The following is a 26865-nucleotide window of genomic DNA, read 5'->3' as shown; positions in this document are numbered from 1 at the left end:
TCTCTCTCTATAAGTTAAAACTTGTGCCCTCCCCCCTCCAACTCATCGTTTTTGGTGTTGAAGCTTGGCTTCTTTTTTCTATTTATGGTTCAGTGATCAGTTCTTTAACGCAAAAGTAACGTGATAAACTAAACTAAATGGGCCATGGTTTGAGAATAAAATGGATGTATTTGTTTGCATTCAAGAATAATATTTTCAGTTATAATGTTTTAATAGACAACCAATAAATAAAACATACTCAACTACCAACTAGCTGTATTTGTTGCAGTTTTAATTGCTTTCAATCGAATGTTTATGAGCCTCTTCCTGTCCATAGTTTCCCCCTTTTCTTTTATTAAGAAAACTCTGCTCATAATTCACAGGATAGTTCACACGAAAGTTCTGCTGTGGCAATGGATTTAGTTTTACCGTATTATTTTGATACGGCATTAATTTTTGTTAATATTTTCTTCCTTCTAAGTCCTTGCGTAAAGAAATAATAAAAAGAAATAATTTTTCAGAAAAAAATCATCAAATTGGTCGGCTTTTTTCAAATGAAATAACCTCCAATTTCTGTTTGGCTCTGAATACTTCGATAATTTATGCATTTTCAACTTACAGAAAACACCATGGATTAAGCCCACCATGGATTAAAAATCCATCTAGTTTGTCAACTAATTGGAAGCAATGAGTAATAACACATTTTAGGACATATCTAAATCGTAGGAACTTCATTATTTTTATTGTCTTCCTTTTAAGTCCTTAAAGCCAAATATTCTCTTCTTTCTGTGCATTTTTGTTTTGATAGCTTGATAAAACATATTAAATTATGAATAGGCTATGATCGAAGCAATCAATAAAGTTTCTAAAATGAATAATAAAGTCAAACTTAAAACTATCTGGAATTAGAATTGACTTAAAATTTAAAATTAACTCATCTTAAATTAGCTTAACATTAAATAAAATTAAATTAATTAAAATTATCTTAAAATTTTTCTCTCTCACAGACAATTCTCTCAAATCAAAGTGGTATTTCTACCCATCAGACTCTACTTAAGGTTATTATTTGTGCTTGCAAACGTGATAAAAAAAAATAAAAGTAAAAACAAATCAAGTTTAATGTCCAATACAAAACAATTTTGATAGTGATTTTATTTTGACATTTTTTTAAAGATCTCCGAAAATTTTTAAGATCTTTAAAAAAAAATTAAAAGTTTTAAAATTTCTTTAGATCAGTTCCTTTCAAATGTGGATGCAAATCAATTGCCTTGAAAAAATTCTTGATCGAAACCAACTTGTCAAGTTTTCAGTAAAGTCCAAATAAAACTCTAACTTTTTGAAAGGTTTAGGGGGGTAGGTGAAAATTACTATTTCTGTTTGTCCTAGGATTCATTTCTTTTTAAGCTGTAATTTCTGTTCATATTTGATTTGATATCTTACATAGGCTAGTTTTTGTTCGTGTTAACTTTTAGAGTAGCTTATTGCTTTCTTGGAATCCTTATTTTTTGCAGATAGTCATTACTTAATTGTTTATTCAATGGCGCTTAGCTTATATATATATATATATATATATATATATATATATATATATATATATATATATATATATATATATATATATATATATATATATATATATATATATATATATATATATGTTTTTGTTTGTGTTTATTTTTTGTTTAAGCTATTATCTCGAGCGTTTGTACTCTTCGCTTGCTTAATCCATGGTATTTTCTGTAAGTTGAAAATGCATAAATTATCAAAGTATTCAAAGCTAAACCAAAATTGGAGGTTATTTCATTTGAAAAAAGCCGACCAATTTGATGATTTTTTTTCTTAAGAATTCTTTCTTTTTATAATAACTTGAACTTACGATGTTGTTTGGTATCGAAATTTGAATAAACATTAGAATCTGATGACTAGCAGATCTGGGTACCAGAGCTTGCCTAATCTTAATTTTAGCAAAATTCCATGAGCAAAATTTCCAAAATTAAATTCGATGGGCCTTAATCAGACTGCTGTTTTCAAACAATGCTAATATTGACTATAAATTGAAGGAAAAAGGGGGGTATGCTTGAATTCAAAGGACTTTGGTTGACTTATAAAGACTCTAAAGTCGGTTTAGCGTTCTCTCAGTTGTCAATTCAGTTCCATCCCTTTTTTCATATAATATGTCATCTCATTTCCCTGCTGTCAAATGAGTTAAATTACAAGTGTAATGGTCGAACTTTCAATTTGGCTGTAAATGCTTTTTGATTCAAGGGGCCAACACTGGTCTGTGTAGTGCTCGTAGTTTAATTCTCTGATAAGAGCCTAGGATACAGGGGCCCCATTGTAAAACCGGAGAACACCAAAGGGAAGTTTCCAAGAATCCAATTTTCACGGGTCTTTTCTAAGGTCTGGATCTTTTCTCAATTTACTTGGGGTTCCCAGAGGAATATTCGACGGATATTTTTGGGGACCCGTTTGACTGACCGTCTATCAAACAAAAAGTTGCACGAAAAATGTGATTCTATCGTACTTTCTATGGATGTAATGTGAAAAAAGTTGAGATGACTAGTCGACCCCGATTTGGGTGGGAAAATATGGCAAGGAAGAATTTAAAAAAAATGAAAATTCCCTTGAGGAGGTAAAGAGGGAATTTTGAATAGTTTGGAAGAAGAAAGTGCGCAGCTGTGTTGGCCTCAGGCTGCTTGGTGCTGAGTGGCAGTAGTAGTAGTTACTATCATTATGAACGGGATCATCAAAGTAACTCTAAGCCTAGGCCCTTTTGGGCATACCAGGTTTTGCTAGTGTGCAATTTTAAACTGTCTCTTTTTTTAATCACGAACAAAAGTTAAAACATGTCAGGATTGTCCTCACCTGATTTTATCATCAAAATAGGTGTGTTGTTGAAAAAAAAAAGATAGATCAACTCCAAAGCTAAAATCAACTCAGATTGGTGTAAGATGGAAAAAAAGAAGGTAACATGATGTATGTTACCTTCACTTCCATGATTATAAAATGCTTGAAAAGGTAAGACTATATTCCAAAAAACTAGTATACCTAAGGAAAACCTGCACAAAACAAAATAACTATCAAGCCTGTCTTCAGTTTCGAGCCTTGGCTGTCCTTGGCTGCCCCGCTTTCATAGTTCTACTTCATATCGCTGATTAATTTTGCTTATTTAGGACCTCATAGTTAACTGTTTTGCAAAATTAGCCCTTTTCATCTTGTAATAGCACGCTTCTTATCTTTCTTTTCTAATTTCTTTTTAGTTTGCATGCTTGTTTTCTAGCTCTTTTGTTTTGTTTCTAGGGTGATAAAAGGAAAGCAGAGAATTTTGACACTTTCTTTCGAAAGCAGAAACCGAAGTTGACAGCTTTGAGTAAGCAAGCAGTGGAGATATTAAAGCAGCTTCGTGGTGACGAATTTGAGGGATTTGACTGTGTGAATCCTAATTATCACCCTGTTCTTGACCCAAGTTTTGAAGAATTGATTGCGAAACGCATGAGTGAAAGCACTATTAATTTCACTTCCTTATAATAATTTTTCAAAGTATTAGCATTTAATATTTGGGTTTGGATACCGGTGCTGCTTGAATAGTTGCAGAATGGAAAAAGCACGTATCTCACGCTCTATGGTATTCTGACTTATTTTTGGACACTACAGGTCAATTTAAGTATGCAAGAAATGTTTTCAGTTTTTAGCGCAAAAATTAGTCAAATTCTTCCATTTATATTTTTATAGTCAAATTTTCGCATTTATATAATGTCTGCATACCTTGTGCGTACTTTGTCAATGAAGGTATTTGACAAAGAGCCAAGTATATGTCCTTTGTGCACTTAGATAGCCATTATGTGAGTAAGCCTTATAAGAAGAAGGGGTAAATGCCCTTTTACTTTAAACCGCGAATGTTTAACGCGGTCATTTTAAACCTACATATCCAAGCGCTCTTTTTTAACCTTCAAGTCGTTTGCCTCTGAGTCCTTTAGTAGATGCGTGCTTTTGCCTAGAGAGTGCTGTTGATTAATTTTTTGGTGTGTTGTGTTATTTTTAGTTTTCTATGTAACGAAATCTTATTTCATTGATTGAGAATCTTTGACAGAATATGATGAATCAACTAGAACACCATTTACAGCCTTAGCGGGAGGGAAGATTTTCTATGTTTATATTAACAAAAAAAAATTTATCAATTAAATTTTCTATTGTCTAAAGGATCAAATATTTTGGTTGCACATATATATTAAAGATCTATGTAAGAACTTGGACACTAATCACAGAGCTAGCAGTTTTTTTTTTTTTTTTTTTTTTTTTTACATCAGCAAAAAATTTCTACTGAATTGGACGAATTCTTGAAGATATAGCAAATGAGCAAATATTTGTACTATTCTGAATACCCCGGGTGGGCCTTAAGTTTCCTTACAGAAAATATAGCACATATTATTTCATTTAATGAATAGTGGAAATTTGCTATAAGAATTCTGGCATCAGTAGGAGACAAACTCATGACCACCCATTCATAAAATTTATAGACTAAAATAAATCGATACACAGGAATATGATATTCCATTGAAACATGCATGCACTGATTGTACCGACCCCTGAGAATTAAATATGCATAAGATGGGGAGAATACTCTCTCTGATAATATAAAAAGAGTGTTGACTATACTTACGTAATTGTTTGTATAAAAAAAAAATTGAAAAAGGTTGAATACATTTAGTTCGTGGTTGCTCTGAAAAGAGATCCGGAATTTTAGACTATTGCAGTAACTCCTGTAATATTTCGGCTAGTAAATACGTTAGAAATTAGCCGGTAAATGTGTTGGAATATGTTGAGTCAACTCTACGTACCATCCTTACCTTTGAAATTACTACTACTACTACTACTAATAACTCACTGCAGCACCAAGCCGCGTGAGGCCAACACAGCTACGCACGCTCCTCCTCCAACCTAATCTATTCAAGGCCTCCCTCTTTACACCCTCCCAGGAAGTTCCCATTTCCTTTCAATCTTTATTTATGACATCCTGCCAACCCAGACGAGGGCGACCTGCTTTCCGTGTAGCCCCAGACGGTTGGCCAAAAAGGACAATCTTTGGCAATCTGTCATCCTTCATCCGCAGAACGTGGCCCAGCCATCTCAACCTTTCTTTCATTATAGCCCTAGAAAATGGGATTGAACCCCATTTTTCGTACAACCTACTGTTTGAAATACGGTCAGTCAGCCGGGTACCCAGAACAATCCGTAGGCAATTTCCCTGGAAAACATCTAGTAAATTTTCGTCTGCTTTTCGGAGCACCCATGCCTCAGAGCCATATTTGACCACTGTCATTACTGTGATTCCAATATTCTAATCTTGTATATATGTAGTGGTATTCAGATAGTTTAAAATTTTTCCTGGAACTAAAGGCTTGATATGCCGCCTGTTGTCTGCTTCCTTACCTAGTTATGTTTAAGGATGGGTTTGTTCAATTCACTTCGAAGGAGGCAATAGATAGGTTTCTTGGATTAGGAGCTTACGAAAACCACTTCAAGGGCTATTAAATCTACTCAAGGGCTTATTGCTATAGTATCGTCCCCCCATGCCACCTTCTGCGCATTATTGCGTTTTCTGATGAGACAGTGGTTCAAATCTATATATATTTTTAGAGGGAGTCTGGTATATACATTAACTCTTGATGCTATAAAAAAGTGTGAAAATCTGATTGGAACTTCCTTTGCCAAGTTGGAACAAGGATAGGTTTTCTCGAGCTCGCCTATCTCTCCCTGTTTGTTCTCCGTAGTAGAATGATTGAAAATAATTTGCCTGCAATGCTGATGAGAGATATGCCTATATAATTGGAATCTATGGTTTGATAGTGGAATCTACATACATGTTAGAGGAACTCTGGTATATACATCAACTTTTAATGCTATAAAAAATCTTTTATTTTGGTGGTTTTACCAATATCATATTAGACTAAGACTTGATTTTAAAGGCCTATTTTGGATTATGTGGAGTGGTGCCAACAGGGTTCTAGAGGGTCCGGCAAAACCCAGCATTCATATTTTCCAGTAGGTCTATTGGAAGCCTTGGTGGGTAATCTGGGTAAGTTTGGATAAGCTTGTGGATTATTTTACCTAGATGTGTCTTGCAGGGAGACTGGAACCGATTGAAGGGTTTACCTTAGGTTGTACCACATTTTCATCAGTGTTTCCGGATTGAAAGCAGAGAATGATTTAATAAACCTAATTAGCTAAGTTTGGCAGCACTTTCCGTATTCATGATATATATGGCATTCAAGTTCGGAACGCTAATAACCCAGTAAAATGTGATTACTCGGAGGGTTTTTCTAAAGATTGCCACAATAGAGATAAGAAAGTAACCCGTAAAAGAACAAGTTGGGCTATAGCCTAATACTAAAGGAAATATTGACTTTCAGTTTTCAAATAGAGCTATACCTTCTTTTATGTTTAAAGTTAAAGATTTGCTAATTTTTCACCCGTGTTTCTTTTTTTTTAACTCAGCCTTATTTTTAAACACCACGTAACTGCATAAGGAGGTCTTTTTAATTATAACTGAAGGCCCGATTTTCATTTATTTTAAGATTTACCATTTTTGATACTAATTTAACTAATTTAATTTTAAGGTATAAGGTTGTATAGATTTTCACTTAATCAATTCAAACAATCAGAATTTATTTGCACTGATCTTGGTACTTTAAGTTATGCCTCATAGTTTCTGCTTTCTCTAACCCCTCCTCCCCCCACCCCATTCAGTTTGATTCTGCATGTATGGCAGATAGATAATAGCGAAAATCTTTGTATTTAACATCAGAACGTTAATCAAAAAACAAATGCCCTAATATTTCGGCTTCGTGTCTTTAAATTCTTATCGACGAAGAAATACAAGGAAAACTATTAAACTTGTAAAGTATATATTTAAGAAATTACTGCAAAAATTATATAATTCGGAAGAAATATGCAAAACAAAAATACGAATGAAATAAAAGAAACTAATAAAAAAAAGGTGGAAAACATTTTACACCAAGAAAAAAGGGTGGGAATACCATTAAAAATCTCTTTATCTTTGAAAACCCCCTTTTTGCAAACTTTTTTTTTTGCATCTTCGCAAAACAACGACAGTAGTTTTTTCCTGTTTAACATGTTTCGTTTTCGTTATTTATTTTTCTTTTCTTATAGGGCTTTTGCATCTTATAATGCTACTTTGTTCTATATATTCTAGTTTTAAGTCTGTCGTTTCTTTACTTTTTTTATGATAAAGATTTCTGGACGCGAAGTCGAAATATCCTGTTATTTATTAGTTTATATTTAACTACTGGTTAGACATTGTATCTGCAACTCATATTTATGTTTTCATTGCATTTATAAATAGAAAGGAAGGTGGGGGTCTGAGAAATTACTTATCGGAAAGGTATTTTTGATCCGCATTGTGATGACGCATTGAAACTGCTAAAAATAGAGGTATCTGGTATTCATGTTGCTACAAGTTATTTTGGGGCTTCTATTTGAACTAATCAGAGGTTAATTTTCGTTTTGATCTTCTTCATTTTTCAATACTTCAAGTGTGTCCAACCGTCATACATGATTTATGTATCAAATATTTATGGTAAATTGATATTTTCGCAATGTTGCTTTTCAGTCGCTTATAGAAAGAATATCTTAAGTAGAAATGTTTTTGAATAAAAACTGCCTACTTGAGCTGAAAATGTGTCTACTTGTTTTGTTCTGTCAAAGTATTCTAATTGACGCAAACTGGCCTCTTCCTTAGATTTTTTCCCATATTGTTTATAGTGCTAATTTGTTTATCCTCTGATTTGTTTACGCATCATGTCAAATGTGAAAATGTTCAACTTTGTGTTAGTTTTTATTTAGGAAAAGTAACTGAATTTTATAGAGAAAATTGTGAAAATATTTACTAGTCATTCATACCATGACATTGAAAGCCTTAAAAAGTTTTTAAGTGTTTCTTTGTGTATTCCAGGCCAAGATTGAAGTGCTCTAGCTATAATTAAAAAAAAAAAAACTTCTAACGCATCAGAAGCACATACGACTCAGTCAAAATCGAATGTTTCTATGGTGTGTGCGGTAACTTTCATCCCAGAACCATAACATTTTTAGTCTTGACATCATAGAAACTAGGTGGACTGACCAACGTCAAATTGTAGTCCCACATGTCACATTATAGTTACACACGTAGATAAAAACAAAATTACAAACACCTGCATGGCTAATTACGTAAGGCGTCTCACTGGTGGAGCCAGAGGGTGGGGGGCCTCCGCCCCCAAGATTCTTATGGCGCCTCCATTCCTTTGTTTTTCTGTTTTTCACTCTCTTTTTTGTCAAATAAATTTGTCAATTTAGTCAATTACTGGCGCCCTTGTCACATTCCCCCTCCAAGATCCTGCTTATTGGTGCCCTTCTCACACTCCCCACTCCCAAGATTCTGATCTAGGGTCTTTTCTATGCCGTTTTAATTTATTAAGTGTACCAATGGTAAATTATAGCTTCACAGGTCGCATTATAAAATAAAATTACTAACGTTTACAGCGGTAACTATATTCACGTTCGTGATTCATTACGTTGATCAGTGTCAAATTATAATTAAGCAGATCACATTATAGTAAAAGGTGTGATGAAAACTAAATTACAAAGGACTACTGCACTAGTTACAGATCACGTTTGTAATTTACCAAGTTTGCCAATGTTTAATTTTCCATATTAACATATATTATTGTCCCTCGTATTATTTATCCCCCCCCCCCTATTAAATCAATTTATGATAGATTTAGGGTATGATTTTTGGAAATTAGAAAAGACAGAAACTGGGAAATATAGTTGCCCTAGCTGTATGATGTCTGTATGTAGCACAATATCTGTATGTAGCCCCCCTACCTATATTTAGCAAAATATCCAAAGACATAGTAATAGTAGATAGCGCTTGAAAATAAATCAGTATCAGTATCGACATGAAAAAAAACGTGTGTTATTGTGCAATCTCTTTTAAATTCTACTGGATTGTTTGTGAATTTAGTTATCGTATTGAGAAAAATATAGATAGCGGTTCACTGTGTAAATATATTGTAATACGAATACATACAAGAAATAATAATATTGAAAATAAAATCAAAATATAGTTTATAAAACGTAATTTAAAGTGGTAGCAAACCAGAGAATCCGTCTAGCATAAATTTACTGCATATTATAAAGTAAGAATTGTATTCCTTGCCATTTCAATTTTACATTTCTGTAGTACTAGTGTGATGAAGTCCACGGAAAACACGTATCAATTATTTTGGCAGTTTTATCAACAGGTTTTTCTATGGTGTAACTCGGTCTTGATAGGTATCAACGTACTGTCTATGACCTTAGTATTCTTTAATTTTTATTTTATTTTTATTTTTATTGTATTTAACTCCGATATCCGCTGTAAAGCATCAAAACTTTTCTTCTATTCCGTCTTCTGTTATTTCTGGCTCAATTCTATTTGGTTTAAAGTAATCGAAATCACTTTAGTTCCTACTGTGAAACTAGTGATGCCATTTGTGAAGGGGGGAGGAATATACTTTTATAAATCTATGGGGGTCTGTGAACATACCAAAAAAGCGTTTTTCAAAATCTGGAGGTGGACGATCCCTAATAATTTGGATTATGGTGAAGTTATATAAAAGGTTTAGTGAATTTGAAATCTTGAATTTTGAGTTTTTTGTCATAACAAAAAATTAATCCCAGGATTGAGGTTTTTTTCAAATTTATGTGAGAAAAATTGTTATGTTTTTAAAGAAAAATATTTTTTCTATCCTAACTCTCAAACTTTAATTTTTGCTGTAATTTGATTTATTTAATTTGGTTTGATTAGGTTTTGCAATGTAAATCCTCGAATGATCAAAGTTATTTTTGTTGACGGTGGGTAGAAAAAAGGTGCTGTTTTGTTGCAAATAGGTGGCTTTGAGGTACTGATGTTAGTGAAATCCGGCAGACATCGGATCATGTATCCTTCCTGAACGATTTGAAAAATATAAAATTGAAAATAATTAAAGAAAAATTCGATTTACAAATTATTGAGACAGTTAAGGAAAAGACCCGCTTTTCTGTTTAGGCATCCTTAGTCTGAGTATAACATTCGTTTCTGACGGAAGTTTTTTGATCAAGTTACGAAAATTAGGATAGGTTAGGTCAACAAAATGCCAATGCACAAATAAAATGGCGTTAACTTAATCAAAAGAATTTATGACGGAAATGGATTTTATGTTCGGATTCAAGATGAAATTCTGATTCTACAGATTAGTCAATTTCTTACCTATATCAATAATCTGTAAATAAAAAATTAAACGAAAATGGATTTACGAGTTTTTCGTTGTTTATATTGTTCTATTTACCAGTAGAAAATTACTTAACCAAGCTATTTTTCAATGAAAATACCGAAAGTGGGTAGGGTATTCATTAAATTTTAGCGGTGATTTTTACGAACGTTAAATTTTTGAGAGATTGTTGAGAAAGAATTTCTTTCGGGGAGGAAACCCTAAAAGGTTTAGCGCTAGTGGGAGCACTGTTGGTAATGTCCACCGTCTTTTCCTCAATTTTTTTTTCTGTTTATTGCCAATGTAAATTATTTGGGCCATGGGGTATTTGTAATCTTTAGCCTAAGGGAATCGCGAGGGTAGCCAAAAAAGCTCTAGGTACAAATTACCATTTGATTTTGATTATTAACTTATATTGCATTAGCGAAAACTAATACAAAACTTTACAATATCATAATAATAACATATTAATACATAATAACATAACATAATATAATAAAATAACATAATATAATAAAATAATAATAAAACTTTACAAAACATAGTTTTGGTAAATAATAGATATTTTTTAGGGGTGTTTTGTAAATGCCACTTTTTAATTCAATGAAAAATTTGTATGTATTTTGTATTTAGTTTAAATCATATTTATCAAATATAGGAAGCTGGACCTTATCTAATTGTTTAACTGCTGATATTAAATTGAAATTTCAGTTTGGGAATAGAGAAAAAACTGGAGGGCCGTTTTTTCTTAAGATAGAAACTTTATTTAATTCATAATTAACTTTTAATTGATGCCCGCGCTTTTAAACTTTTAGAAAACTCTCTAGAGATTCCAAAAAATCAAGATAAAGTCTTAAAGTCAAGGATTATTTCATTGTATCTTCCGTTGGAAGGTGAACCTTGGTAGGGTGAAAGTTTAAAAGAACGTTTTTTCGAATAAGTGATGAATTACTCACAAACACTGAATATTCTTGAAATCTTGTATTGTTTGTTTCGTAGAGGAGGTTGGGGTGTTAAGAGCTATGAAGCTGCAATACATAATAGATACAGCATAAATTTTGGATGGGTTTATTGAGATATTTAATTGATTGTGGGGGTTAAGCAAACTTGAAACTGCTGCGAAAGATCATATTAACTTTGAAAATAAAATATATACAAAAAATGTAGTTGTGTTGTCATATTGTTCATTTAGGAGAAAACTAACTAAAGTGTCAAATGTGTGTTCCGTTCGTAATTTATTGCGGATTTGCGGTGAGCATTCCTAGATTGAGCTTGAACATAAAATTTTTGGCAATAAGAGCTATGATTTTAGACGTCATTATTTTTAAATTGGAAAATGTGGAAGCTTAGAATCAGTAGCATAAATTCTGGGATGATGTATTTGCATTGAAAATACCTTTTTCTATTTTCATTGAAAAACTTGTAAAATAATAAATTTGATCCCCCTCTTAAACTTTGAAGAACAAATTAGTGACCCCCCCCCCCCACCCTGAATTTTGGTGAATTGACGCCATTGCGTCAATACAGCATAAATACGCTTGCTTTTCAAGCTACTTTCTTCCCATTTTGATTGTCACTTTTGCTATGCAGGTGTGAACGCTAAAATTCAGAAGAATAATAAATCTTCGCTTTCTCATAACTGGTGTGACAAAAACTTGGCTTGAGCATTAATTTTTTTCTCTTGTTTTGTTTTATAAGATACAAAACGGCTATCAAGTTTTTGCCTGACGTGATATTTAAAAAAAAACCTGATGACTTTAAATCTTGTTCTACTAATTCCAGTTGTTCTATATTATGATGTGTACATTGCTAAATGTTTTTTTCTTTTATTGGCAATCCTAATCTTATCTAAGTATACGTCATAAAAAAAGGCCTTAAAAAATACATACCGAGATTAACACAAAAAAAAAAAAAAAAGCTTCATTTGGGTCACTAACATATGATAGTCTATTACGTGTTTTTGGGAATCAGTGTTGTCAATTCGCATACTTTTTTCCCTGGGGGTGGGGGTCAAATGTGCTGTTTTTAAATCAGTACAAGCACCGAAAAGTTGTTTGTCAATGAAAATACCCTTTTTTTATTGGTCATTAAGACAGGCGATTTTTACTCCCCCTATTTTCTGTATAAGCCCCTTAAGATGAAGGATTCTTGTGAGAACTATGAACGCCAGGCAGGCTTTTAGCAAAGCACTAGACGTTCTTGTTTCGTTTGTTTTTCATAGTTACCATTGTTTTTTGGGTTTCGCTTTTTCAAAAGATGTTTTTTGGAAAAGTATCTAGTTGGTTTACTATGGTTTTTGGGGCAATGGCTTTTATTACTAATTTCATGGGATTAGTACACGCCAAAAAAAAAAATATATGCAGGCCAGTATTAATTGAAATATACAACTAGTGTTGGACTACTTACCCTCTTAGAGTTGGGATTGCAGGATGAACTCCGAGTGAAAATTTTATTCCTTGTTATGTACCTTGTAATTTTTGTGCTTTTACTTCTACTTATACTTTTCTGTACTTCAACTTCTCTTTTTGGCTGCTTCTCTGTATTTATTTTACTATTTAAGTGTATTTTACCACCATTGGCTAGGATAAAGTATGAGTGATCCTAAAAAATTTTGGAAGCAATTTTCTTGCTACTTTTTGTCAATGGGCTTATTATGCATAAAATTGAGGATGCATTCTACAGAATTGTAGAGCTTTGTGTTTGAAGTGATGTTGGTTTTCCTTTTTTTTTCTGCCCTTCCAGGTTATATGAAGAAACCCGAATATATTATGAGCCATTCACTTTTATTTTATTAAAACATTTTTCTCTCTCTGGCTCTTTTTATCCCCCTCCCCCTCTCTTTTTCTGACTCTCACTCTCGCTCTCTATCGTTTTTGTTCTCAACGAAAGATGTATAATTCCTGCCGCTGTGTTCCTTTTGACTTCGCCACTGCATTCCTGTTTGTTTTGTTATTATTCTTGTTTTCTTTATTTTTATTTTGTGCATTTTGACTGTTGAAGTTACGGATCCAGTAATAATTTTGTTGATATGTTGAGTTTTGTTGCGAAATAAATGTTCATTTTTTCTAGTAACTAAAAATATATTACTAGCAAAAATCCATTTTGGGCACCTTTTGTCATCTCCCTCGGTCCATAATTGTCGGCAACATAATCCTCGTATGAAATCATTTTTACGTATTTACGTATTTACGTATTACGTATTTACGAGGTTTACGTATTTGAAGGATGCCTGTAACCTACAAAACGCCATAGGTTTTCAGGGCTATAAATAACTTAGCTTTCGTCAGTTTACGCATAAAGGCATATAAATTAAGTATATAGCAGAAATCAGTGCATATCATATTGTGATAATCATCTCAAGATGATTTTTATTTTTGAGAATAGCTATTTTACTCCCAAAATTTCCTTCAATGGGGGTTTATCTACTTTCCCGATTGGTAGAAATATTTCAGTTATTGAAGAACCATCCATAATTTTGGTAATTAGTGTTTTAGCACCTTTTACTAAAAATGTTTGATGAAATGGTCGCTTCGAAAAACGGAGAAAGATTTGCTAGATCTTTTCCAGAGATATTGCCAGAGTTTTGGGCACTCGGCCGACTGACCGTATTTCAGACAGTAGGCTCTAAGAATATTGCAGTTGAATCCCACTTTCTAGGGCTATAATGAGAGAAAGATTGAGATGGCTAGGGCACGTTTTGCGGATGAAGAATGACATATTGCCGAAGATTGTTCTTTTCGGCCAACTGTCTAGGGCTAAAGGGAAAGCAGGTCGCCAGAGAAATCTTGAATATATTAGGATGGAGGACGAGCGTGCGTAGCATAGCTGTGTTGGCCTCAAGCGATTTGGTGCTGCAGTGACATGTTAGTAGTAGTAGTTCTAACCCCAGCCTTTTAGTTGCCTCTGCTCGCTCACTAAGGTAGGAAGTTTGGGCCGTTGGCCCTTTCATGCTTGCTATCTAAACCAGTGGCGAAGAAAAGTCTTCTGAGACATGAGGCCGAATTTTGACTTGCAGCCCCTCCCTCTATTTTTTTCTTAACTATTAAACATACAACTAACAGAACATATTTAAAGTTTTAAAAATAAAAAAAGCGAAAGAAAAATTTAATTGCGCGTTTTAAAGAATTTCTATGTAAACATTTTAATTTAAATAACTTAATACGTAATAAAGTATAAATAAAATACCATATTTTTAAGCATACTAATCGTATTAAAATTTTTGTAAAATCAGAGTTACAGATAATTATGATTTTTATGTGTGGTAAAAGGAAAAAATCAGTTACTAAAGCGTATATGTTAAAAAAAAAATAACCAATTCAAATTACTACCGCAACAACTGATATTAAAACAAATAAGAGATGGCAATGAAACCACTTTAGAAAGCAATGTTTCGTAAAGATAACAATCTAACTAGTACACATGAAAAACAGAAGGAAAACATCCTTTTTGATAAATTCTTGTCACTACTACAAGGAGGGACCCTCCCTTGCCCACTCGCTACGCCCCTGATCAAATTATCAAATTCTCTTTTGGTTGGAAAATGTTTGGCTCTTTGGTCCTCCCACACTTTTCATATATATTTTATATTCAATTGGTATTTTTATAGGACTTCAATTTTATAGGACTAAATACAAAAAAAGAAGAAATATGACGTATTAATGAAAAGTGTGGGAGGACCAATGGCCCAAACATCGTCCAACATAAAGAAAATGTGATAATTTGATCACAATTCCATTGGCATTTTTATGAGACTTCAATTTTATAGGACTAAATACAAAAAAAAACAGAAATTTGACGTATTAATGAAAAACGTGAGAGGACCAAAGAGCTAAACATCGTCCAGCCTAAAAGAAGTGTGATAATTAATATGAATAATAAGAATAAATATGAAGTGTGAAATTTTTACAAGACATCAATTTTATAGGACTAAATGCAAAAAGAAGAAGTTTGACTTATTAATGAAAAGTGTGGGAGGATCAAAGAGCCACATGGTCCAACCAAAGGGAAATGTGATAATTCGATCACAATTCAATTGATATTTTTGTAGGACTTAAATTTTATAGGACTAAATAAAAAAAAATAAATTGACGTATTAATGAAAAGAGTGGGAGGACCAAAGAGCCAAACATCGTCCAACTAATAGAAAATATTATAATTTGATCATAATTTATATAGGACTTTTATAGAACTTCAATTCTATAGGATTAAATATAAATAAAAGAAATGTGACGCATTAATGAAAAGTGTGGAAGGACCAAAGAACCAAAAATCGTCCAACCGAAGGGAAATGTGATAATTTGATCACAATTCAATTGGTATTTTAGAGGACTTTAATTTTATGGGACTAAATATCTTTTGTTTAGGACTTTTGTGACTAGGTAAAAATAAACCATCTTTAATGCACTCGGAATTTTTGAACATCAAAGGCCAATCATGCTACCCTTTCCCAATAATACTACATATACTATATATAAATACTATATATAAACAATGGGCGAATTGAATAGCTTACAGCCCTTGCCCAGAGGGTTTTGGGGGTTGATATCCCCAGAGACATAGTCATTAGACCTTTCAACTATGTTGAACTAACTCAAAATTTTTATTGAATGTACTAGGGGAATGAAGAGGCGTGGGAGAGAGAATGGCTGCCCTGCAATCACTTTTACTATTAAAAAAAGCACTAGAACTTTCGATTTCCATCGACTGAGCTCCTTCTAAAGTTTCTACAACTTCTTCAATATGAAGTGCATTAGTGAAAAAAAATACATCATGTTCACTTCGTTTTTTACTTAGCCAGCGCTTTTGCGCAGCCTGTGATTTCTGTCCGTCTTGTGTTTCATTTTATCTTCAACAGCAATTTCTGGTCGTTTTGAGTTTGAATTATTATAGGAGTTTATTTCAGCCGGTCTTGATTTCAATATGGCTCTTTACTTTGAAAAACTTCTTTTTCACCTGGTTTGTTTCAACCAATTCCAAAAAAAAGACTGCTCAATCCGATTTTGTGTAGATTATAGGTAACATCAAACTTAATGAATTTGATAAGGTTGATATCAGCCTAAATTGTCGATTCCTTTGATGTGTCTGTTACTGTGAATGTCCGAAATCTGGTTGGTGTCGATGTTCACTGGTGAAAGTCCTAGATTCCTTTTTCTCTGCTTTGATTTAATTAGCTTTGCGAACCAGCTTTTTCAGTCTAATACAGACGTTGATGGTAAAAGTTAAAGTTAGGTCAGGTTAAATTAAATTATAAATCTCAGAAATGAGCTAAAAACCTAACCCATCACCATCAAACTTCGCATAAAACTAAAAAAGTTGACTGGCTACGCTGACCAAATCCAAGTAGAAAAAAAAAGTATTTCGTACATTCATCGGTGAATGTCGACGCTCACTAATTTCGGACATTCATGGTAAAATAGCGATTGCTATCAAAATTCTGTTTTTTTTTTCATTTTTGTTACTATTAGGCTGAGTCGCTCCTTACTTACATTTTGTTGCCAGGTACTGATAATCATTTGTCAGACTGCTGAAGACTAATACAGCAAAACATACAGAGGGTATATTTTATAATATAAATTTTACGCGGAGGGAGGGAATCGGCTTTCCTGGCATGATTTGAAAAACAAGTGTTTAAACTGAAAGTAAGGAGCAATATCAAAACTTTAAACGAAAAGAAGTTATTCCGTACATGAGGAGGGCTACCCCCTTCTTCAACCCTTTCTTTACGCTAACATCTTAAAGTTCTTTGGAAACACTTTTCATTCAAATTAAAGGGCCCTTGAGCTTGAGCTAACTTCCCAAACTGAGATACGAAATGTGTGTCATGTTCGGAGAAACATTTCGCTACTGATTATTACCTCTACTGTGGTACAGTCTTTCTTTGGCATTCAAATATAAACTAAAGGGATCATGCTAGAACCTTGAAAATGATGTAGAATAATATTATATCGATGAGCATGGATGAAGGCTGTAAAATAATAAAAAAACATAGTCATAAAAGTCCTAAACATCGGATATTTAGTCCCATAAAATTGAAGTCCTCTAAAAATGCCAATTGAATTGTGATCAAATTATCACATTTCCCCTTGGTTGGACGATTTTTGGTTCTTTGGTCCTTCCACACTTTTCATTAATATATCACATGTTTTTTTATTTATATTTAATCCTATAAAATTGAAGTCTTATAAAAATGCCAATGGAATTGTGATCAAACTATCACATTTTCTTTATGTTGGACGATGTTTGTGTCTTTGGTCCTCCCACACTTTTCATTAATACATCATATTTTTCTTTTTTGTATTTAGTCCTATAAAATTGAAGTCCTGTAAAATACCAATTGAATATAAAATGCCTCCCCCCCCCAAAAAAAAGCAAAGCAAAACAAAAAAGAAATACGACGTATCAATGAAAAGTGTGGGAGGACCGAAGAGCCAAACATTGTCCAACCAAAAGAGAATCTGATAATTTGATCAGTGGCGTAGCGAGTGGGCAAGGGAGGGTCCCTCCTTGTAGTGGTGACAAGAATTTATCTAAAAAGGATGTTTTTCTTCTGTTTTTCATGTTTACTAGTTAGATTGTTACCTTTACGAAATATTGCTTTCTAAATTGGTTTCCTTGCCATCTCTTATTCGTTTTAATATCAGTTGTTGCGGTAATAATTTGAATTGGTTATTTCTTTTTAACGTATACGCTTTGATTTTTTCCCTTTACCACACATAAAAATCATAATTTTTTGTGACTCTGATTTTACAAAGTTTTAATACGATTAGTATGTTAAAAAATATGTTATTTTGTTTATACTTTATTACGTATTAAGTTATTTACACTAAAATGTTTACATAGAAATTCTTTAAAACGCACAATTAAATTTTTCTTTCGCTTTTTTTCTTTATTTTTAAAACTTTAAATATGTTTTGTTAGTTGTATGTCTAATAGTTAATAAAAAAATAGAGGGAGGGGTTGGCTAGTCAAAATTCGGCCCTGTGTCTCAGAAGACTTTTCTTCGCCACTGGTTTAGATAGCATGCATGAAAGGGCCAACGGCCCAAACTTCCTACCGTAATGAGTGAGCAGAGCCAACTAAAAGCCTGGGGTTAGAACTACTACTACTAACATGTCACTGCAGCACCAAGTCGCTTGAGGCCAGCACAGCTACGCTACATACGCTCCGTATAAGGGAGGAGGGGGTACTTGGTAAAAATTCCAATGTTTGCAGCTGCAAAAACGACCATATTTTTGTGGGGTATAATAATTTTCTAAGCACATGGTTCCTGTGATTGGGTACTATCGAAATGAACTAACAATACCCTACCTCCTTGAAAAAAAATACTGAGCATGGTCTAATTTCGCGTATACAAAGTTGATCTGATGCATGCCTCTCCTCACTGATATGTCCGCAAATCGCAAGAAAACATCAGGTTGCAAAAGGGGCTAAGCAAAAACAGTAACAACAGAATTCCAAGTAATAAGTACCGATTGAAGCAGTGGCCTAATTTCGTCAAAATCCTGGGGGAGGGGCAAAGTTGGAACCAATTTTACCAAATAAAGTGAAAATGACAGGGAAAACTGAAAAATGAGCCACATAGGAGCAAAAAGGTAGAGAAATACTAAATAATACTGACCCGCTTCTATTGCATTACGCATGCTTATCTTGGTTTTGACAAGATTTTTGGGAACTAAATTTCAGCTGGGGAGGACTAAGGTCTTGAAGGGGTATTTCCCCCTGCCTCAGATAAAACTACACTCTAGGCGTCAAGGTCAACACATTAAGATGTAAGGGGAAGATCAAGGAATAAAATCCAAGGTTAAAATGATGAATAAAAAACTACAAAAACAACAATGTCTTTCTTTTTTCAGAATCTAATTATCAGTCTAATCAATTATCTGTTTTGTTACTGCATCCAGTTTATTTGATTTATTATGGGTTAATGCAGGCCTAGCCGTTGTTCTGTCTTTTATTCTTGCATTTGTACAAAGACTGGATTGAAATCTATCAATTTAGGAGTAGAAAAGTCGCTCTTATATAAGCTTTTAGGTGTTCCATACTTGACACGAACCCTTGTCAATAGGGTCACACAACTTCCCTTCCTCCAATGAAAGGCCACAATCTCATCCCCTCTCAGGCTGAGAAATGATATTCCTGTGGTAATACGAATGGAAAAAGTCGAATGCTTTTTATTGAATTTCAGGTGATTAATGACAGTAGACATTCTACAGTGCCATCTATTAAATGTGAGAAAAGGGTTTCTCGATGTGGTTTTAAAAATTGTACGAAATAGCACGTCCCCCAAAAGATGAATCCTATTAAATAAATCTTCCCGTTGTCTTGTAGAATTTGAATTCTATTTTAATTAATTCCTGTTTCTATTTAAACCAACGTATATTTTAGCATGTAAATGCATAAGTTATTTAACTCTGGTAATGTTTATTAAAATTTCTTCAGAGGCCTAAATGTGAACGCTTCTTCCCAATGTGAGCCAATATTGTATCTCATTGCTGGAAGGGTGAATTGTCTGAAGGATAGAGGAATTGTCGTAAAGATGGTAATTGTGGTGGCTCGCAAACTTAAGTCCTTTTGAAAAAGGAAAATAGAAGCCCTCAAACCACACTTTGTTTGAGTAACCCATATTTAACATAGTGTAATGTTTAAAGTCAAGTGGTAAAAATAGATGTCAATCAAAATTAAAGTACAGCTCATCAGAGCTGTATTTCTTAGTTGCTTCAGGCTGATGACAGAGCCTTGGGTTAAAAAAAATGGGCCTTGGGTTAAAAAAAAGATAAAAAAAAATTTATGTTCTTATGAGTCGGACAAAAATTTCTGGGGAGGGGGGTAAACCTGGAAACACCTCCTCCTGGACACAGCCTTGCCCTAGAATATTCAATAAATCGGATTTCAGTTCTGACAATTCTTAAATTAAATTCCAATGGGCGGGACGAGTTTTTCCTGCACGCCTCAATCAGAGCAACCATGAATACTATTAAATAAATCTTCCCGTTGTCTTGTAGAATTTGCATTCTATTTTAATCAATTCCTATTTCTATTTAAACCAACGAATATTTTAGCATGTAAAAGCATAAGTGACTTGGTGATGTCTGATAAAGAGCGAAAACAATTTCGAGAATTATATTAAGATATTTAAGGTATAATAAATGGATATTGTCAAAATTCTTTATATACCATCAATTAACAAAATAAAAAATTATCTATAAAATCAAAATAAAAACATACCCAAAAAATTATCCATGGTTTATTTACTGTACTTTTGCTGGTGGGTGGAAAATAAAACCATGAATGTCCTTTTACTCTTTTTAAGTGACTTGCTGATGATGGAAACATAAATACAGTTCATCAGAATAATTCTTAGTTGCTTCAGGCTGATGACACAGCCTTGGGTATTACCCACTTTTAAGAAGCAGCATCATAATCATAAGATAAAAGAGGTAAAGACCTGCCTGTGTTGTTTGCTGACCACCCTACTTATATAGAAAAATAAGAATTATTTACCTTTTAAAATTTAACTTTTTTTCAGGCTACGTGCTATACATAGTAGAGGCATAAGAATTAAAGCATAAGGTCCCATCCACAATTGAAATAATGCCTATGTATTATAGATACATAGATATATATGTACAAAGTCTTCAGCGTTAGCTGCATCCTAGTAAAGAGTGAACCATGTTCCATAGTAATTAAAAGTTTAAAAAGGCGGTAAAAATAAACTGTCTAGTGAAACAATTTGAGTCCTGGTTTGTTTGAATTTGAAGCCTGGCTTCTGTAAGTAGAAAATTACTTAGTATAATGATACTTCTTAGACTTAGAGATGTTTTGGGCAAAGTTTTAAGAGAAAAACAGTGTAGTGTTAAGAAGGGTAGAGGATGTATCGACCAAGTTTTCTCTCTTAAATTAATAATTGATAACTGCCTAATTCATCAAACACCTTTAGTCCTTAGTTTTATCGATCATGAGCAAGCATTTGATTCAGCTGATAGAAGAGCTTTAGCGAAAGTCTTAACCTTGTATCGTATACCTGACAAATACGTTTAAAGTGATTAGTGCTATTTATGAGAACAACATTGCTGCGGTTAAGGTAGGAAATGAGGTTAATAGCTGGTTTCGTATTAAATCAGGAGTTAAGTATGGTTGCATTCTATCCCTGTTTATATGAATCATTTTGATAAAGTTTTTAAACTAGCACATCTAAAATCAATCAATTTATTGCAGTTAAATGTTTCCTCACCCAAACAATTACCCATATTAAATCTCCAGTACTCATTCCTGCTTTAAAGTAAAATTCCTCTCCCAAGTCTCCTTAGTCAGCCCATACAGCCCCGGGGACATTAAGCATGACTTCCGATAACTTATATCATCAATGGTGCCATTGAAATTATGAACAGAATTATATTAAGATATTTAAGGTATAATAAATGGATATTGTCACAATTCTTTATATACCATCAACTAACAAAATAAAAGAAATGTCATTCGGCGGATAAGGAACAGTGTTTAAAGGTTTGAACATAAAGAATGGTAATTGAAACAAAATGCATTTGGATATTTTTATGTGAGTTTCAGAAAATGAAATGGTATGAAAATAGAACCAAAAATAACCTCTAGACAACCTAAAAGAAAATATCAAGCTTTTTTGTGATCTTAAAGGAGGCGTGAACACCTACTCCATTTATCCCTACTTACACTGGATTTTTCTCCAGGTTCAATAGTCCCGATTCTCATATTTCTGATTTATTTCTTTTTTTTTCAGAAACATCGGAAGGATACAGGCAATTTTGATAAGCAATTTACAAGTGAGAAAACAGATTTAACTCCAACTGATAAATTGTTCATGATGAACCTGGACCAAAACGAATTTGCCGGTTTTTCATTCCTCAATCCCGAGTATATCCAGCATATATGAATTTCCAAGCGTTAACCATTTCTCTTCCAGTATTTTTTGTTGTTCCAGAAATGGTTCTATAGTTGAGTAATTGGATGTTATAACTTTATTTCTAGTGCACCTTTCATTCATCTCTAACTAGTCATGATAGGAAACTTATTTTAAAACATTGGAATATTTTATCAGTGTATTTACTAATTTCAGACTAAGCAGTTTTAACCATCCCCCCCCCAATATTGAAACGAAGTAAAATAAAGAAAAATATTAAAAAATAAGCGAGTAATCTTGGGTTCTGTTCCCCTGCAATTCCAATAAATGTTTGTACCAAGTTTCCTTTGAACTTATTCCCTCCTCTTCCACTAAGATCGATAACAATCACATATGTTTGAAATTACCATCACCGTAATTAGCACATCACCGTAATAATTCACTTGAAACAAGTATGGTGTTTTGAGACAAAAATTAGAAATCTACTCCACTTTATATCTACTTTAGCGTCATCTTTTTAAAAAAGATATTAAGACTATGTGATACTTTATAGAATTGTCCTATTCTGTGAATTGTAAACTTTGTAGTGTGTGCAGTCATATTATTTAGAATTGATTGGGCGGCAAAAGGTCTGAATAAACGACAGAAAACGAAAAGTCGACACGTATTTTCCTAAAAATTTTAGAAAAACCATTTAACATCTCTCGTACTGTACCAGAGATAGAGAATTTAGATTTGATGAAACTTCCGTCATTAGAAAATATGAAATTTGTTGTTTTTTTTGTGTTAGTCCCTACAAATATTCTAGCATACCTGCATGGAAAACGTCAAGAATCAGCTCAAACGGAATAACATTTAAGCAATCTCAGAGTTTTGAGAGTTCCTCATAGTGCCACCTGCTTTGATTGAAAACCTTGTGACACAGGGGACAGATAATTTATGCTGTAGGTACATTGAACAGACAGCACTTTGCTTAAAAAGTTTCTTTATTTTAAACTAGCATCTCGGTATTTTTTTTTTGAACTGTAGCACATTCAATATACCAGATCGATTTTTACCGAAATTTTAATAAAATATTATTTGAGTAATTTGACAACTTTGGGAGTTCCATGTAGTGTGGAGGAAATTCTCCAATGGATCCTTGGTCTTTGATAAGATACGTCAATGCTGAGGCTCGTAAAACGATTTTGAATGTAGCAAATTTCCTGAAGTGTAAAAATGTAATTGCAAGGGAATATTTGACTAGAATCACTGACCTGATGAAAACTATTGCGCTCAGGTTGAAATTCAAGTCAAACTTTCCCTTAGACCCTTAGTTTTTAGGGCAAACTTAGGTACATTCAATTGAAAATATAATATGGCAAGAAATGGACAAAAAAGTTTGATTCATCTCATATTGATTTAAACTTAGGTTTTAGCACAAATTACATGGTACAGCTAGTATGATTTTCTAAATTTGCCCTCATTGCTATTAATTTTTTTTAACTTTACTTTTAGATTTTAATCATAATTTGGTTTTCCCAGTTAATTTTCCGGAGAGCTCAATCAACAACCTTTGCCAGATTCAATCAATATATACACAATCGAAAAGATTCAAAATTTGGCCTCATTCAGCGGAATTTAGAGGATTATGCTATTTGATTACAGGTCCATACATAGTGACATAATCATTGCGCTCAGCAGTACTTATTAAATAAATTATTAAATAGCTAAAGGTATTGAACTCTTATGGCCGCAGTTTGAACGTTGAAATGAATTTCTTGGAAATAAGATAAAAAAAAATCCAACTTAATCATGAAAATCATGAAATTGATCCAGCTTATCCAGATGGATTAATATATCAGCTATTTTCTATGTATAAGAGGACGAATCTCAGCTTATCAAGCTTTGAAGGACAATAAGAAAATAATAATTGGAATAGTATAATAATAAACTCTCTGGGGCTCAATTTAACAACTACAAAGCAGAGGGTATTTGCATATATTATGAAAACCAACTAATCTAATTTTCCAACTTTGATTTGAAACACAAACAAATCGATATTCGCCCACATAAAATCATTTTTTTCCTTTTGATGACGATAAATCTACCTTCAAAAATGAAATTGTATTTTTGTATTTTAAATTTAAAGTTCTAAAACAGAAGTTGCTAAGTTTCAAAGCTCGTCTAACGTAATCTCAGGGGCACAACAAGCGCAATTGTGCATCTTAGGATCAATTTTTTTTGGTTTGTTTGCAGACCAGTTCCATTCCTAGTCTTCCTTTGGTCTCGAATTTTTTGATAGGCTAGTTCATTTTCGAGACTTTTTTTCTTGATAAAAAAAAGTTTACATGTTTATATGATGCTTGAAAGTGACAAGTTGTAACTTCATTTTTTACCAGTAGCTCACTTCTTTATTAGTTCTCACTATAATCGTGCAACCGGTACCTGGGTCAGTTATCAAGTAGAGTTACCATACCATGAATTTTTTTTTTTGCGAGCACCAACATTTGCATTTAATTTCCAACCGTTGTTAGTGTTCTGCACAGGGTAAAATACCACCATCTACATTACTCGCTCAACATTCTTCTTTAAGACATCTTCAGGGAAGAAAAAATGAAAAACTTACCATAGTGGTCTATTACATAGCTATTATATTAAAGATCACTAGACCATAAACAGGGTAATACAAATTCAAAACAAGGATTCGACAAGCTATTTTTCTGGGGTGGAGGCATGAAAGTCCAGGCAAAACTTTACCAGCAACAAAGAAATTTGAAAGTATGAAGTTACTGGTAATCTGAAATTTATGTATTAGATATTATGATTTAGTTCATGGATAAACTACGGTCACAATAGTTATATTGTATCTTAATGGACTACCAATCTATGCATAACATGGTAATAATAACATACTCTTAAAATGGACCTTTTGCGGCTCTCACGCAAAGAAACCCATTGCAATGGTCGAAAATGCTAGTCGTTTTTCCGTTCTTTTGATTTGATTTTGCAACCAGCTCCAGTTTTTTTGCAACCAGCTCCATTTTATTGTTCCATGTTTATAAATAACTTAGTTTTTATTTCTGGAACTCTTGGAATTCGATGCTAGCCTTATGCTAATCCGCTAATTTCTTCATTATTATTTAATAAAATGCAGGCTTTATAGAAAAATTAGCAATTTGATATTGAATAAGAAACTAATAAATTGAAATAACAAGTTTCTATTTTATCCAGCAACTGAATTTTTACCTGTACTTTACCATCTCACAGTAAACATCATTTTTGAGCGATTTTTCGATAAACATTTTTGGTTTCTGATATATCTATGGTCAATACTCAAACTATAACAAATCGTTACTATTACTTAAAAAAAACGATTACTTGAAACATTATGTACAAGACGTCAGACCTTTTTATATTCTTTTTTCTTATTTTTTTCATATTAAAAGTGTTTTGAACTAGACAGTACAACAACGAACGTCCCACCTCATTATATTCACAAAATTTTACTTGTTTAATTATCAGCATTTTTCCAGTTTAACTGTGCACCCCCCACCCTTAATATTTGGATATAGACTTAGGTTATACATATGAGAATAAAATTTATTTGGAACTAACAAGACTGTTATCACTTTCAGGTCAGTGATTAAAGGTGTCAAAAGATGTTTCCAATCCTAACTCCAAATTATCGATAGTTAACTGATTTTTTTTTATTAAATGTTGGCTAATTTCACATGAAACTAAGTTGCCGACCATTTTGAAATGATATTCTGTACTGGAAACTTGTTTCTAACCTTGTTAATTGTAGATTTGTTTGCAAAAGGCTTTGTATCTATCCGAGTAACGATTTATCCAATAGATTTAGAAACAAAATATAACGTTCTAATTTGTCTAGCCTCAGATTTAATTTCTGATTTAATTCAAGTATTTTCTATTCCATAAGCTTCCTTGGAAAAATAGTGTTGAGCTTACTTTGAAATAAAGTTTAAAGAGTTTTTTGCCTCCTTATTTAACTCTGAATATGTTTTCTATTCTATGCCAAAATAGGTTGTAGTGACCCCCTTCCTCAAAATCACGCTATGAGGCATAACTTTCCTTAGTATGACAATTGAAATTGTCCCTTCTTCAATGTCCATCTATTACCACCATTTTCAATTTTGTACATTACGTCAAAATAGATGGCTCGCCAATCTAATTGCATTGCTGAAATTTACATAGTTAAACGGCAAAGGTAAAACTATTAAAACTATCTTGTGTGGTAAATCTGTAATCATTTATGCCCTTTTGACACTTGAACGACAATATTTCATATTATTCTTTGGATCTATCATGTATTACGTTTCTTTACATTTCTAGTCAGGTTTTTGCAATAAAATTGTGTTTAAACTGTATATGTGGATGTTTTATCCCTTATCCATGATATTTTGCTGTGTTTTATGAATGTTTTTATCTTTATTTTTCCTTAAAGGATTTCTGTGTTTTAGATTGTTTTTCAATAAATATGTGTTTCCAGTTATTGCCTTTAATCTTTATGCAAGATAAGAACTAGAAGTTACATTGCAATCTGAAACAAAGAAAATCCACTGAGAAGTATCAAATAAATATGACAGCTCTTTTAAACCTGAGACATTTAACACAGAAGTCAGGGTGAAAAACGGCGAGAAAAAGTTTAGTTCATGCCTACATTTTTTGAAATTTCAACTTGACGAGCCAATTTGTGCATCATCATGTGCCCATTGTCTTTTG

General features: G+C 32.9%; 1 protein-coding gene across 8 annotated transcripts in view; it reads left to right on the top strand.

Annotated features, from left to right (window-relative positions):
- Window positions 1–26635, top strand: part of LOC136039963 (protein kinase C, brain isozyme-like) — a 231924-nt gene extending 205289 nt beyond the window's left edge. For 4 of the 8 annotated variants that reach the window (XM_065723991.1, XM_065723989.1, XM_065723990.1 and 1 more), the window contains exon 14: window positions 3280–13347. In XM_065723991.1, the coding sequence (XP_065580063.1) occupies window positions 3280–3507 (228 nt within the window). In that variant the 3' untranslated portion in view covers window positions 3508–13347. Of the gene's footprint in view, window positions 1–3279; window positions 13348–22020 lie in introns of those variants that run through there. The other 4 variants (XM_065723995.1, XM_065723994.1, XM_065723992.1 and 1 more) reach the window with 2 other exon arrangements.
- The last annotated feature ends 230 nt before the right edge of the window (window positions 26636–26865 follow it).

Source organism: Artemia franciscana, chromosome 20, assembly GCF_032884065.1.
Source record: "Artemia franciscana chromosome 20, ASM3288406v1, whole genome shotgun sequence".
In the NCBI taxonomy this organism is placed as follows: Eukaryota; Metazoa; Arthropoda; class Branchiopoda; order Anostraca; family Artemiidae; genus Artemia; species Artemia franciscana.
This window is presented reverse-complemented; position numbering and strand designations above follow the sequence as displayed.